Source organism: Haliotis rufescens, unplaced genomic scaffold (assembly GCF_023055435.1).
Source record: "Haliotis rufescens isolate VD_foot unplaced genomic scaffold, xgHalRufe1.0.p SCAF_11, whole genome shotgun sequence".
Lineage (NCBI taxonomy): Eukaryota > Metazoa > Mollusca > Gastropoda > Lepetellida > Haliotidae > Haliotis > Haliotis rufescens.
Window position 1 is genome coordinate 32766626 of NW_025963791.1, and position 15313 is coordinate 32781938.

Consider the following 15313-nt stretch of genomic DNA (forward strand, 5'->3'; position numbering starts at 1 on the left):
AGCACAAGTTAAAATACCAGTAAAATGTAAAAGGTATCCTGAGAGCTGGTATAATTTAAATCATCTTCTCAATTGAACACTTAGAAAGTGGTCAAATGTACCAATTGTTATATTTGGGACAACACTTTCTTAGTAAAGTACAGATTCTCATACTTTTTGGGGTTGAATCCCGTCTGGGATTCGAACCCACACTGCCAGAGTGAGGCACCTATTTGGTGGCTGAGTGGGTTAGACCACTGACTTTGTGTGCTGGCGAATAGGTGCCTCACTCTGGCAGTGTGGGTTTGAATCCCAGTCGGGATTCAACCCAAAAAAGTACGAGAATCTGTACTTTACTAAGAAAGTGTTATCCCAAATATAACATTTGTTACATCTTCTCAAGTGTTTTTAAAAGTTTGAAACAGAGTGCAAGAGTGATCCCTAGCCAAACTTCCCACACCAAAACATGTGTTGATGCAAGGGAGGCTCTGATTCTGAACTAATTTGTTGTGTCCGACTTAGCGAGGTCTTACCAATTCCCTTCATAGCCTTCCTCAGTTTCTGGCAATCTGTCTCAGCATTGAAGTTACTGGCTGGCCTCAGTGTCCCGCTTTCCTGGTAATGAAAATATGAAATATTTTGTGTTTCTAAATTAATCCCTGTTTGATCAATATCATTTTAAGTGCGCTGAATAACACAGGCATTTTTTTCCATGGAATTCATGCACTTTACTTGTAATAATGATAAAGTAGGAGCTGTCAGGTACCGGGGCAGGGATTTACTGTGTGTAAGTCCCGAGTACTATACCATTGTGCATCCACTGGGACACAGAAGATTTGTATACATGTTTAGGAATGAACTATTTCATCATTTGGCACCCCATAAAATTTATTTAGGTATGCAATCTCTTAAAATTGCAATGGGGTGGTTGTTATGTTTCAAAACAAGAAGATTTGCAAAAAGATTTTTGTGGGGCAAGTGAATGTGTTTTCGAAGCTTCAGTAAACACACATTAAGTAGAGTTTTATATGAATCGTGATTAATCATTATGATTACAAATTAGGTAAATATAAACAAGCAAGGAATAAAGCTGTCTTATTTGAATAACACAATAACATCATATATTTTATTCAGTTCTTGTCATTTCTCTGTGACATCCATGTTGTCAGTTGGGACCAGTGTATGAAAAAAAAAAATTTGCCAGACTGCCATCAGGACCCACAGACTTTAGACGCTGTATATGTCCTGACTAAACTCTTCAGGCCCTTATGTAAAAAAAAATGCAGCTTATTGTGACAAATAAATCAACACGTAAATTTGATGCAAGCACTAAGGACCAATACAAATTTGAAACTATGGGCCTGGCACGAGATCTACCTGCCACAAGCAGGCGCTTATTTCGAACACTGCCTGGGACCCCTACAATTATATAAACAACCCATGTATATCCCTGCCCTGGTACAGGTTAATGAGTTCACAGGTACATCAGGCAGGTCACACATTGCAACCACCAGCTCTCTATTAGCCATCTCTAATAGTAAAGCATTCAGTATTTTCCTTTGTAAAAGTACTTGGACTCAATGAAGTAGAAAGCCAGGAGCCCATGTTAGGTGCCCAATAAATGCAACAAATCGTGTGTATCAATCTAATAAGATGTCAGTCGGTTTGCAACCCTTATTTCGATCTTGGTGAGAGTTTTAAAACCTCTAGCTTATTGTCCCTCAAATTTTGTTTTTTTAAAATCCCACCCCTCCCCGACCACGACATCTTCCCGAGGCAAGCGTGTTAACTGACTATAAAAGTCAAGTTTCCACCCTTGCCGAATAAGGCTGGTATTATGGAGTTTGAAATCGAAATCTGGTTCGTAAACTGTCGGGCAGATTTTGGTCGATTGCAGAATTTGCAAAGCATGTGCACCGCTAACTCGTTGTAAACAGATATTTTCTAAATCTTTTCATGTTATTAATCAAGGTGCTCACGTGAATTGATGCACTTCGCGATGTAAGACTCGTTTTATCACAATATATAGATCTTGATTATCGATCAGTTCATGTTGACTGGGCGCCGCAGTTTTGTTTGAAGCGAAGTGATACGAAAGGTGGAATCTGATTGGTCCATAGGAGAGGCATAGAGGGGACATAACTCGTAATAGCCAATGGTGGCGCTACGATCGAGCCCAGGAATTCCATCATAGTTCGACAAGGGTGGAAACTGAACTTTTAAAGTCAGTTAACTCTCTTGCCTCAGGAAGATGCCACCACGAAAACATCAATTGAAAACTTGGTCATGAACCACTGCTTCAAGTCTGGGGCAATGAATGATTGTCTGTGCTAAAAATGTCACAGTTACAGTCTCATATCACAATCTGCAGTGCATGCAAAGAGTCCTACCACTGGTTTATAAGCTGAATGTGAAGCTCCCGGATTTCCATATCCACCATAGGCTGCTGAGGGTGGCTGGTGGCCTCCTTGCTGTGGGGGAGCTGAGCCCTGGGGCTGATATCCCCCTGGTGCTGGTGCTGGTGCTGACCCGTACCCTGCAGGCTGACCATACCCTGCCTGAGGAGGCTGACCGTAACCTGCCTGGGGAGGTTGACCATACCCTGCCTGGGGGGCTTGACCAGGGAAACCACCCACCTGAGGAGGCTGACCATACCCAGGTTGTGGGGCCTGACCTGCAAAACAAATATCAGTTTAATCATCACAAACAAATCATTATGAGCATCTGCATGATGAGCCAATTCTTCAAGCACCAGACTCCTTTATTCCTGGGATTGCTAGAAACATACACAAAGAGACAGTATTAAGAACAGCACTGTTCCAATACACCTTCACTGGACCTCTGTGTTATAGTATACTCACCATTTCGTAGGGATACTCTGAGTGTCCAGGTGGGGGATAAATCTGACTGGTTGTTCATAAACATTGTCGTACAACTAGGATGCAATCTGAGCTGGACCAGACACAACTTAAGCCTAATTTTATAATGAACAAAAGTTTGTTTGTTTGTTCTTTAACGTCATACTCAGCAATATTCAAGCTAGATGATGGTGTCTGTAAATAATCGAGTCTTGACCAGACAATCCAGTGATTGCCATCATCAGCATTGATCTACGCAATTGGGATACGAGACATGCATCGAACAAGTTAGCGAGCCCGACCAACGAAGAATACTGTATCACAACAAAGTATATCAATACAGCACTACTGAAGGCACTGAAGGCACTGAAGCTAAATGCACCACCCACCTGGATATCCTCCAGCCTGAGGCGCCTGGCCTGGGAAGCCACCCCCAGGGGGCTGTCCATAGCCTGGTTGTGGGGGGGCGTTGTAGGCCTGGGGTGGGTATCCTCCCTGAAACCATGAAAACTTGAAACTCATCTAATAATCATAATTGTGTCTATGAATCAGCGAATGTTTCCACACAGGGACAATGGTTCAACTACTAAATGAGCACTAACATGACTACAATGCTTTTGAAATTAAAATACCTTAACGCTATAAAAAATCTTCAAGGTTCTGATTCTACATAACGTACATGGAAATGGCTGAAGCAGACATTTGATATGAGAGTGTTATCATTGAGTATGAACAAAGATGTATTGTACATGTTGAAAAGTGTCCATGGCAGTTGCAATACATCACTGACAAATACTAACATCATTATCACACTACATATTGCACATGTTCAATAGGTTGGAAAATTCTGATAATCATTTTATTACCCTTCTTTATATTTTCAAAATACATCTAGCATAAAGACACATGGTGGTATCCATTCAGAACATCAGAGTTACCTCCCTTAACTCCCTAGCAATCTGATATGAACCTTGCAAATGGCAGACACAAGAGGCACATAATGCCAGGAAAGGTTACCCATCACACTATAATAATACTGCTCCAATACTAGAACAGTAATTGTGTTTCATCACATAAACGATAAACTTATTATAATGATCTGATAAATATGCAAATGAGTTCACCAAGCAGGAACTACTTGTCATCTTCATCCATCAAATCAATGTATGCTTGCTCAATAAACTATTGATTAAAGTTACCAATAAGTTTAGACAGAGTTTTTCCAAGGTGTGGGTCATCATGGAAACAAACATGGCTGCAAATTATTTTGGCACTATATGATAAATTGGTGGATCACTTCAACACTGAATTTAAAGTTTTCTGAAGATACTTTATTAAGAGACTTTATGACTAAAACGTCAATTACGGTAATTTTGATTAACCTCTTCATACAGTTTGAATTCCCAATATATGATGTTTACTATGCAGAAACACGTGAATCAAATAATCACTATTTAACCTACAGTCACAGCTACACAAATGGTCTCACCTGTCCTGGCATCTGGTATGTTGGCTGACTGGCACTGGGCCCTGATGGCATCGCTACCTGGGGTTGGCCGCCTGGCATCGGGCCCTGGAGAGAGAAAGTCAGGGCCGTGGGTGATACATGACCTGATTCAGTGTACTTGTCACAAGGGCAGGTTGTTTTCACATTGCTAGGATAGGGATAATGTTATGACAACAGGACATGATAACACCAGGAAGAAATAAATGAGAGATGAATAGAAGTATGTGAACAGATGACTACACGGATTGTGAAGGTATAAACTTCGATGAGCAATGAGTGAACAAGTGAGTGAGTTGGGTTTTAACGCCGCTTTTAACATTATTCCAGTTATATCACGGCGTGTCAGCTTAATAACGATCTTATTATGATTGTCATAGATAAAAATATTTTAATGAGGCATGTGCTCAAAATACAGTGCTGGCAGCATGCACTCTGCTACTATGCACATTGTCTCAGGCTGTCGTCACTGCTTAAATATTCAGACAGGATTCCAAACAAAGTGCCCTTGGCAGGCAAATTGGAAACTGTTTTTATAAAATGGTCATTTTTAAGAATTCAAATGTATTTTAACACTATGCGCCTCTGAACAGGTCTAGATAATTCCCTGTCAGATTAGGCCATATGAACCATTCCCAGTGTTTCTGTTTTGTTTTGGAATATACCAGACATTACCAAATTTTTCATTCAGTTTCGTTGGTTGATGCATGTCATTGTATCCCAATTGCATGGATCGATGCTCATGACATCAATGGATTGTCTGGTCCAGACTTGATTCTTTAGAGACCACATCATACAGCTAGAATATTGCTGAGTGCAGTTTTAACAACAAACAAACAAACAACAAACATAGGTTGCTGAAGACCAATTTTAACCCAGGTCTTCAGGGGGTATGTACAAGTTGTACCAGTACTTACACCAAATCCCAGCCCACCTGGGGCGCCTGGCTGTGGGGCATAGGGGAGTCCTCCTGGGGCGGAACCATATGCTGCTGCTGAAGCTGACTCAGGTGTGGGCATTCCCACCTGGCACAACACATCAGTAAGTAACAGTGAAAATACATACATGTTTATATACATACAGTTCTCAAATCTGAAACAAAATTACAAACTTTCAGCTGAATGGGCATACAGAAATTTCACTCAATAGATATTCTTGTTATGATAGGGAATATTGGTGTTGCCTTTTAGCTCATATCCATATCATAAACATTTCATGCTTCAGATAATGAAATTAAATTATTTCAGGCCATAACAACTTTTCTTTCGTGTACATGTTGTATGGTCAATAGTGCATGCATGTAATTTCAAACAAGCTTGATGTGGTCGCTAAATTTTGGCCATGAGAACGAAGAAAAGACTTTGTGAGAAGTTATCTCTTTAAAAAAAAAAGAGCTCAGGGACACAGGGGCTCTAGTTGAGTATAAACATGACTTGCCCTCTAACCCTGCAGAAGTTTTTGATGTTTTTGTCACATGTATTTCATACAAATTATAATGTATTTTATCTGAAAAGGAAGTTTATCATGCCAATATCAAGGTTCGGTTCCCCCCTCCCCCACACACACACCCACACCCACACCCACACCCACACCCAAAATGACCTGATGCTCTAGCACCAGCAAGTGTGACAATGCTCACCGGTGCCCCTGGGTAGCCACCTGGGGCTGCGGGGTAGGAAGGGGCACCTCCTGCAGGAGGGTAACCACCTTGACCTGGGGGGTAGGCTCCACCTGCTGGGGGGTAGCCACCGGGTGGTCCATAGGGGGGATAACTCATGTCTGTTTTTCCTAAAAAACAAACACAAAGAAAACAGTAATTCATGACACACCATCTTTCAATTGTATTCAAAATTATTTTCTCAAATGTCTTCAATGGGCCATCATTCCACTCTGACTATTTCTTCTACACTAAACAATATAGTAATATTTTATCCCATCATCCTTGTGGCTTTGAAGATTGATGAACTACTGACATTGTTTATCTCAATCTATATACATGTATTCACTGGAAATCAGAAAACAACACTCACTCGTCACTTATTCATATTTATGTCTAATCTTTGTTTAAGTCATGAAAACAAAAGTAGAATTGTAACCATTTTAAAATTGGACAGCTACCCGGTACATATAAATCTGATTGTTTCCAGCCATCATGCATGCTGCCAATACACTTGGCTCCAATTGATGATGAAACTGAGAACATATTGGCTTTGTCAATTGCGAGTGACTTAGTTGTGTTTAATGCCGTTTTAACAGTATTCCAGTTATTTCACGGTGTGTCAGCTTAATGTGGGAGGAAAGCCCAAATGATGCAGGTCTCAAACGTTTACCACTTCGGTGAAACCAACTAGCATGGGAATGGTGCTGACAAACCTAGAAACATAATCGGGGCGACCCTGGATTCGAAACCTACAATCATAGGTTTCTGCTGTGCCCAAGGGACGCAACTCTGCACAGCGAATCGCGACGCCTTAGACGACTGGGCCACCCGTGCCCCCGGCTTTATCAATAGGCGAGGTGATCAGTTTTGCTGGTATATTGGTTTACTGATGTACAACATCAAGGGTTTATCTGGACCTGCTCAGAGTCAGAGGTGGATATTTAGCCCCGAAGTCTGTAACAAATATCAGTCAAAATTTCCCTACTCTTAATATTCAACTAATGTTATCGCTTTGTTGAGGTGATTTGTATTTCCCTGGCTACAAAATCATCCTTTTGTTACTGTCACTAAGGAATTAATATACATTTTAAATTAACATCGTTTATAGTGCATGTGTTAAGTTACAGAGTAGTTTTTTTCTGTGTCAGATAGTGGCAACATAATGTGGTACTAGCTGTGAAGTCGTAGATATGTAAGGTGAGGTGAGGTGAAATTGGGTTTAACGTTGCGTCCAAGATTATTGCACTTATATAGCGACGTGCATGCAAGTGTGTGTGTTTGTGGCTGCTTGTACTAGTCCGGACTGATGCTGATTTATAGTGCTAGCCCACTGGGATACCATGCCGCAGTTTAACAGTTTAATACCCCACTCAGACGCAGTATACTGACTCCAAGCCAACCAGTCCTTGTTTTAGCCCCTTAATGCTGAGTGCCAGATAGGGTAACAACAAGTACCATCTTTTACTTTTAGCGTCTTTTGGTATGACGCGGCTGGGGATCGAACCCCAGACCTTCCGCTCTCCGGGTGGACGCTCTACCACTAGACCATGGAGGCAGTCTCGGAGATATGTTCTGCGCTGCTTTCAACATCTACTGAACTTTTGGCTACAAAGCCTTCTTACAGTAACTTTCTTGCTTTCGAGGGCAGATTTTCCAATTGATATATTTGGTCATCAGCTGATCATAGCCTTGCTGTCATGAAGGTTGAAACATTGTCCCGCACCTTTTTTTTTCTCCAAGAGAAGTTTTTAATTTCATAGTTGCTTTTTGTAGTTTTTGACCAAAATAGGAAATAATGACTTCCGAATACATTTATAAATGAAGCGACTTCCGAATACATTTATAAATGAAGCACAAAAAAATCAATAAATTGTAAATAATTCAGAACAAGTACAATGACACGCCATGGTGAGAGTTGGATTCCCCAGGGCCCCGTTCGACAAAGCGATCTTAGCGCTACGACTATCGTAAGCCAGTGTTAAAGTATGGGAGTTACGATCACCTTAGCACTAAGATGGCTTTGTGGAACGGGGCCCTGGAGAAAATGACCCCCTATTTTTTAAAATGACCACTCTTTTGTCTCTAGTGTCTCTAAGCCCCTCTATTAGTGTTCACTTGAATGAACACGGAGAGCAGCTAGCAGACAGAACATCACAATAAATATGTGGTACCTATTTCAAAACTGGCTTACTCTGTATTGCAATTACGCAACACCACAACATTGCGAGTCTATGTGTAGTAATGAGACTGGCACCATGTTGTATCACGGTTTCGTCGTCATGTATATATTCCTTGATCATTATTCCAGTCGTTTTATAATCCATGACAGCTGTAATGCCACCGACAAATACATGATACATTCTACCTAAGATGAATGTAGTAGCAAGTTAATATTTTTATTCTGTAGACATTGCTATATAAGTAGACTGCTAGTCTCGACGAGGCTTATTTCCTAATCCGGTGTCCATGGCCTACATACTGTCGAGAGGCCGATTTGATTCACCGCCATATCATCAAATAAATGAGCAAAACAAGCCGAATTATTAACAACTATATAATACAGAACATACCTTCGGTGTCTATTCAGTCCAACTAGCACAACCTGTCTTCAACTAGCCTGTTTAATATGTGAAATTGAAGCGAAAACACACTCCAGGCGTTTCTTCTTCCGTGAACGCTATTATTTCCACATACCAGTTAGAGTTACTCCCCTTTGGTGCGTTTGCGAGCGACGGATGAATTAAAATGGGAACGTAACCTAACTTCATATTCATGTTATTCAGTTTATCAAATATTCTATAGCGTGAATCAACTGAAACAGAAAATACACACAGTATGCACAAGCATGAATACTGCAATACGATCATCTTTTATTTAAGTTATTATTTTGAGTTCATGAACAAATCGCATAAACGCATCCACTGATAAAGCATTGCGAAAGTAATCCTGACGTCAGAAACCACTGGTGAACGTCATAATCGATTCATTCCGTGTCATGTGATTAAATGCTCACAATAGCTGTAATTACAACACGCCTACCTGTCATCCTGTCAATTAATGCGCAAATGTTCACAGGGAGCCAAAACGTTAGACACAATAATACCTTAATTAATAATTGCCTCTGTCTTTAATTATTAAACATAAAATCTTATTCACTGAAAATAACGTAATAATTGTTCACGAAAAAAACAATTGAACACGCAAAGCAAGCAAGTTGCTATTATTGGCTTTGTGTGCCACATTTATTGTAAACATCCGTTCAAATTTCCTTATCCGATCGAACAGATATGGCTCTTCCAAAATCATTGCTTTTTAGCTTAGAGGATCGCCGATGCGACGTTAAATTTAACTCACCCACTCTTTCAAGAGAGCACCAAAGAAAAATGTCCGACTATGAGTTTCTGAGTTTCATAAAATTAGTATTACACGGGAGCGAGTTAAGTATTTTATGTATTACTTACCGTTTAGCACTTTTTAAAACCTCATTTTTTAAACTTTGGGAAGTCCTACCATAAACCAGTCCAAGCGTAAAAATACAATATTTTAAACAGGCAAATAATAAAGGCAGATAAAACTAGGCAGATTTCCACAGTATGATCCAATTGAGTTAACAGAATAATACACCTTCGAACACTTTAAAAAATTATAAAATCTATTAATTTAATACCATGCGATGGCCTACCTTTAGAATTCTGCACCAAAAAGTTTACAAACACGTCACAAAAGCCTATGACGTAATTTGTGACATTTTGTTGCAAGATACACCGGCGAAACAATGCCCTGTGACGTCAACCTAGCAACAAGTTTGCTGGGGACATAAGCTCCTCTCAGGGACCTGTCGACGCTAGTCCCGGTAGTACATAAGCATGCGCTTTGGTATTAAACAATGTAATACCAGATAATTGTCATTAAACAGTGGTAACTTCAACGGGCGAGTTATCTATATTTCTTATATACTACGCCACTCGTGAGAATTTTGACTTTCGTTGCGTGAAATCAGTATGGCACATATAATAATATCTGTATAATTGGCGACTAATGGGATCGGGTGGTCAGGCTCGCTGACTTGGTTGATGCATGTCATAGATCCCAATTGCGTGGATCGATGCTCATGTTGTCAACTACTGGATTGCCTGGTCCAGACTCGATTATTTACAGACCGCAGTCATATAGCTGGAATATTGCTGAGTGCGGCGTTCAACAACAACAATAAACAAACAAACAAACCATATAATTATGTCCCCATAATGTAATCAGTATAAATAAACAATGGCACTGAATACTAGTATATCGGATTTCCCAAGCTCACTTGATACAAATGTGATTCGATATTTAGGTTATAGAACAGTCTTAAGTTGATGATGACGGCATTTCATTATTATATTTTATTTCATTTCATTTTATCAAACATGTTTTCCGATGTCATAGTCATCGATGCTGTTTGCAAACCCCACCGCGTTTATTAATCTGCCTGTAGGAGTCACGTCGTGTATCCTGGTGTTGTTTGTTTTAAAGGTTTTCCGTGACGTGGTGTGACGAAGCAGTAGGTTAATCACGTCTGTAGCTGAGAGAGTCACGCGTGGGTGTACCAGCTGAACGTTGATACTCAATCTGCTGTCACCGCTATTACGTGTGTGCCTCCCTTTACCGTAGATTTGTCTTAGGTCTTCACAACCCTTGGTTCTTGTAGAAACCGTGAAATAATATATACCGTACATACTGTCTGATGTTTTGTCTTACAGAGTTCAAAGTGAGGATCTGTTGACCAGAACGAGGGTACGTGTGGAAGATTGAACAATTTGAAATATCCGCTTTTACCCTTGTCCTGGCTGATCTAGTGTACCATCATACCCGGATGGCGTGGCTCGGACAGGCAGACGGACGGACGGACGGACGGACACATATATACATCGTACATAAATACACACACACACACACACACACACACACACACACACACACACACACACACACATACATACATACCAACACCCAACACCCACTGAACGGTTCAAATGACCCTACTCCTCACAACTGTGCAGCTCGAAATGTATATTTAAATCTCTATGGTTATTTCGCAGACAAATGTTTGAATAAAGGAATGTATGCCAGTACAGCGCGACTGCCCCGAATTCACCGAATTGATTCACCGACGCTGCACCGTCGGGTGACACACTCAGCAAGGTCACACCACCCCATTCATATAGGTATACCCTCGTTAAATGTAGGTTGCTGGGAGCCCATAGTACCTCTGAATCATTGTGTGGGTATATTGACTGACGCGGAAATAGACTTTTAAAAAAGGATTGGTGTATTTATTTCGCAAATCGTGATGGGTCTGTGATTTTGTAATAGTGATGTAATCCGTTTGCACTCGAACATCAATTACAGATCCGAGTGTAGAGAATGTTTCAGCAGAGGCCATAACATATTTCATGGTCTCTGGTTTCAGTATGCTCTTAATGCGCGCGTGTTCGTGTGCGTGTGCGTGTGCGTGTACGTGTGCGAGTGCGAGTGCAAGCTGGCCGCCACCAGCATCGCATCCATTTTTATCAGTAATGGCTGCATACTGTCGACACCTGGGGTATTTGTGTAACGCGGGGCGCATTGACCTGGGTTTTCGAGGACGCAGGGACATAAAGCACACAAATGCACACCCATACAAATATATAGTCATGACGTGATATGCCCTCGGGAGCGATACCTATTCATTACTGTAAAGGGACGTAAAAGGGTCTTCGATCTATTGTTTGTTTATTGAAGAGGTGGTAATGATTATCAAAGCCATTTATGGTGAACGGAAAAATCTCAGTAATGGATCTGGAATACAACTTTGACTAGGTGAGCTGAGGTTAAATTTGGTTTAACGTCGTTTAAAAGATTATTTCACTTACAGCGACATGTATAGGCACGTGCTGCAGTTTAACCTAAATCAGACACTGTATTCCGAGCCGACCAGCGCCAAGCAGGGTAACAACAAGCACGTCTTTTAACGACTTTGGGTATGACGTGACAGGAGGTCGAACCACAGACCTCCAGCTCTCCGGACAGAAGCTATCCACTAGACCACGGAGACAATCTATGACAAACAAGGGAAACTGAGAACTGTTCAGGAAAAATAATGTATGGAGATGCAGGAGAAAAAGTATCCTCCATTCTTCAGTTAGAGTGCTTCTCTATCCTCCTCGACCCCCGGTAATTTATTTGGCGTTCAGAGGGAATCATGATATGGTCACTTTAAAATCTCTAGAGAAGGTAATTAAAAATATTACACATATTTGGGGAGGGTCATGTTTATAAATGGGCATTATGTAATAAAATAAGTTGCTTTTGCATTTTGTGAGTGAGTGAGTTGGGTTTAACGCCGCTTTTGACATTATTCCAGTTATATCACGGCATGTCAGCTTAATGTGGGAGGAAAGCCCGAAGTGATGCAGGTCTCCGACGTTTACCACTTCGGTGAAACCCACGAGCACGGATGTGGTGCTGACAAGCCTAAAAATATAATCAGAGCAAACCGGGATTCGAACCCATATGTTTCTGGTGTGCCCAAGGGACGTAACTCTGCACAGGGAATCGTGGCGCCTTTAGACGACTGGGCCGTGCCCCCTTGCATTTTTCTTTTCAGGGAGGGTCATGAACAATATGTTCAAGGACATGGGGAGGGTCACCCAAGAATATGACAAGCATAATTATAAGAGCATAGTGCAACAAACCCGTATGTTTCTAGGTTTCTGGGGCGGTCGGGTAGCCTACTGGTTCGCTCGTCACGCCGAAGACCCGTGTTCGAATCCCGACATGGGTACAATGTGTGAAGCCCTTTTTTGGTGTCCCCCGGCGTGATATTGCTGGAATATTGCTAAAAGCGGCGTAAAACCATGCTCACTCACTCACTCATTCTAGGTTTTTTCCTTTTATTCAAATTAGAGTTGCGTCCCTTGGACACGTCAGAAACCTTTAATCATAGGTTCGAATCCAAGTTCATCCCGATCATGTTTCTAGGTGTGTCAGCACCATTCACGTGCTCGTGTGTTTCACAAAAATGGTAAACGTTTGAGACCTGCATCCCACATCAAGCTTGTGTTTTAATTGGAATACTGTTCTTTGCCGCGTTAAACCGAACTCTCACTCCAATCAAATTATACCCTGCTGTCTCAGTCTTCGACATATGACATGAATTATTTATTAATATCCAGACGACTCTGATCGATATCAGATGAATCGAAATAATAGATGATTAGATTCCTATTGTGGTCTGGTCACGTTGTTGGATCGCTATTACCAGACGTAACACCATTTGCAGGCCGGATTTCGTAGTGCTGTTGTTACCTTGTCGTGCCATGATTTCGCCACTCGCGGGATCGAATCCAAGATCCAGTCTTATTATATTCCTTCGCTTTTCAGCACCATACCTGTGATCGCGGGTTTCGCCACAGCAGTATTAAAACGTCTATGGCCTGCGTCAGTTTTGACTTTTCTTCTAAATTCCGTGATAAGGCTAAACCATAACAAACTCGGGGCGGTCGGTAGCCTAGTGGGTAAAGCGTTCGCTCGTCACGCCGAAGACCCGGGTTCGATTCCCGACATGGGTACAAAGTGTGAAGCCCCGCCGTGATATTTCTGGATTATTTGTAAAAGCGGCGTAAAACCATACTCACTCACTCTGTTATAACGCTGGGTAATCTAGAACCGATATCCAGTATATACATATAATTTCCATTGCTAGTTTGTGAGAATGTATTGGCAATATACAGAACAGGTAAGGACATAATAGCATGCACTTCAGGATTCTGTTAGACCTTGTACATATTTCAAGCGACACTTAACAAAAGACAAAAGAATGAATGCATGTGTTTCTTTGTTTGTTGTTTAACGCCGGACGTAGAAATATTCCAGCTGTAACATAGCGGTCTGTAAATAATCAAGTATGGGTCGAGCAACCCAGTGATTGGCATCATGAGCATCAATCTAAGCAATTAGGGTACGATGACATGCATCAACCAAATCAGTGAGATTGACCACCGGTTCTGTGAGTCCCCTCTTTGGACAAGCATAGGTTGACTGGCACCGATTCTAACACAATTCTTCATTGAGAAATGGATGTGAATACTTCATTTCGAAGTATAGAATTTAATATAACATGTATAATATAATTCATCTAATTTATTCAAGTATTTCTATTTTCCCCATTGCCTGTTTGAACGTCTGATTGACTGATTTCATGCATGAGAGGAAGAAGAGTGTATATGTGAATATAATTATGAATGTGGTTTTAGCCGAGATGTATTGATTTATAGTTACTGCAGAATTAATGTTGTAGCTTGTTTACACAGATTTTAGGTACGCTTGATACATTTGTCTTGGCGGCGCTAACGTCTGCATCATACTACTATACACCGGGTAGGAATGATTTTGCATTCTAATATATGTTTATGTGATACTGAGTATCACATCTATTTCATATGACATGCGTATTGCATTTAGATGACTATGTCTCAGCCACATCTATTTGTTTTGAATGTATGCTGTCAATCAAGGAGTTATCGCCCCTTGTTGCTAACTGTCTTACAATCTGTCATTTATATTTCACCTTTATTTGTATAATGAATTGTTTTGAAGCCTCAAGTATATTTTATGACGGTGTATTTATTGAATGCTATATTGTTTCAGGATGTGTTGTTAGACACATGGAATAAAACGTTCTCCCCCCTTATCTGTGTCTAGGAAGTTTGATCAGCACTAATTGGGTTACAACAATTCTGATGAGTAGGGTTTCGAGTTTGAAATTACTCCAAACGGGTGATGAGTTCTGTTGTGAGTTTGAATTACCCCAAACTAGTGATGAGTACTGTTGCGAGTCTGAATTACTCCAAACTAGTGATGAGTACTGTTGGGAGTCTGAATTACCCAACACTAGTGATGAGTACTGTTGCGAGTCTGAATTACTCCAAACTAGTGATGAGTACTGTTGCGAGTCTGAATTACTCCAAACTAGTGATGAGTACTGTTGCGAGTCTGAATTACCCGACACTAGTGATGAGTACTGTTGCGAGTCTGAATTACTCCAAACGAGTGATGAGTACTGTTGCGAGTCTGAATTACTTCAAACTAGTGATGAGTACTGTTGCGAGTCTGAATTACCCCAGACTAAGGGTGAGTACTGTTGCCAGTCTGAATTACCCCACACTAGTGATGAGTACTGTTGTGAGTTTGAATTACTCCAAACTAGTGATGAGTTCTGTTGCGAGTCTGAATTACCCAACACTAGTGATGAGTACTGTTGCCAGTCTGAATTACCCCACACTAGTGATG

General features: G+C 41.0%; 1 protein-coding gene across 3 annotated transcripts in view; it reads right to left on the bottom strand.

The window, feature by feature from the left end:
• The window catches only part of LOC124132491 (annexin A4-like), a 29869-nt gene extending 21165 nt beyond the window's left edge, over positions 1-8704 (bottom strand). For all 3 annotated transcript variants that reach the window (XM_046496414.2, XM_046496415.2, XM_048392593.1), the window contains exons 1-7: positions 8572-8704; positions 5981-6129; positions 5259-5366; positions 4327-4410; positions 3227-3332; positions 2370-2653; positions 513-594 (exon numbers count right to left, since the gene is read on the bottom strand). In XM_046496414.2, coding sequence (XP_046352370.1) covers positions 513-594; positions 2370-2653; positions 3227-3332; positions 4327-4410; positions 5259-5366; positions 5981-6118 — 802 coding nt within the window. In that variant the 5' untranslated portion in view covers positions 6119-6129; positions 8572-8704. The remainder of the gene's footprint in view (positions 1-512; positions 595-2369; positions 2654-3226; positions 3333-4326; positions 4411-5258; positions 5367-5980; positions 6130-8571) is intronic.
• Positions 8705-15313: the final 6609 nt, after the last annotated feature.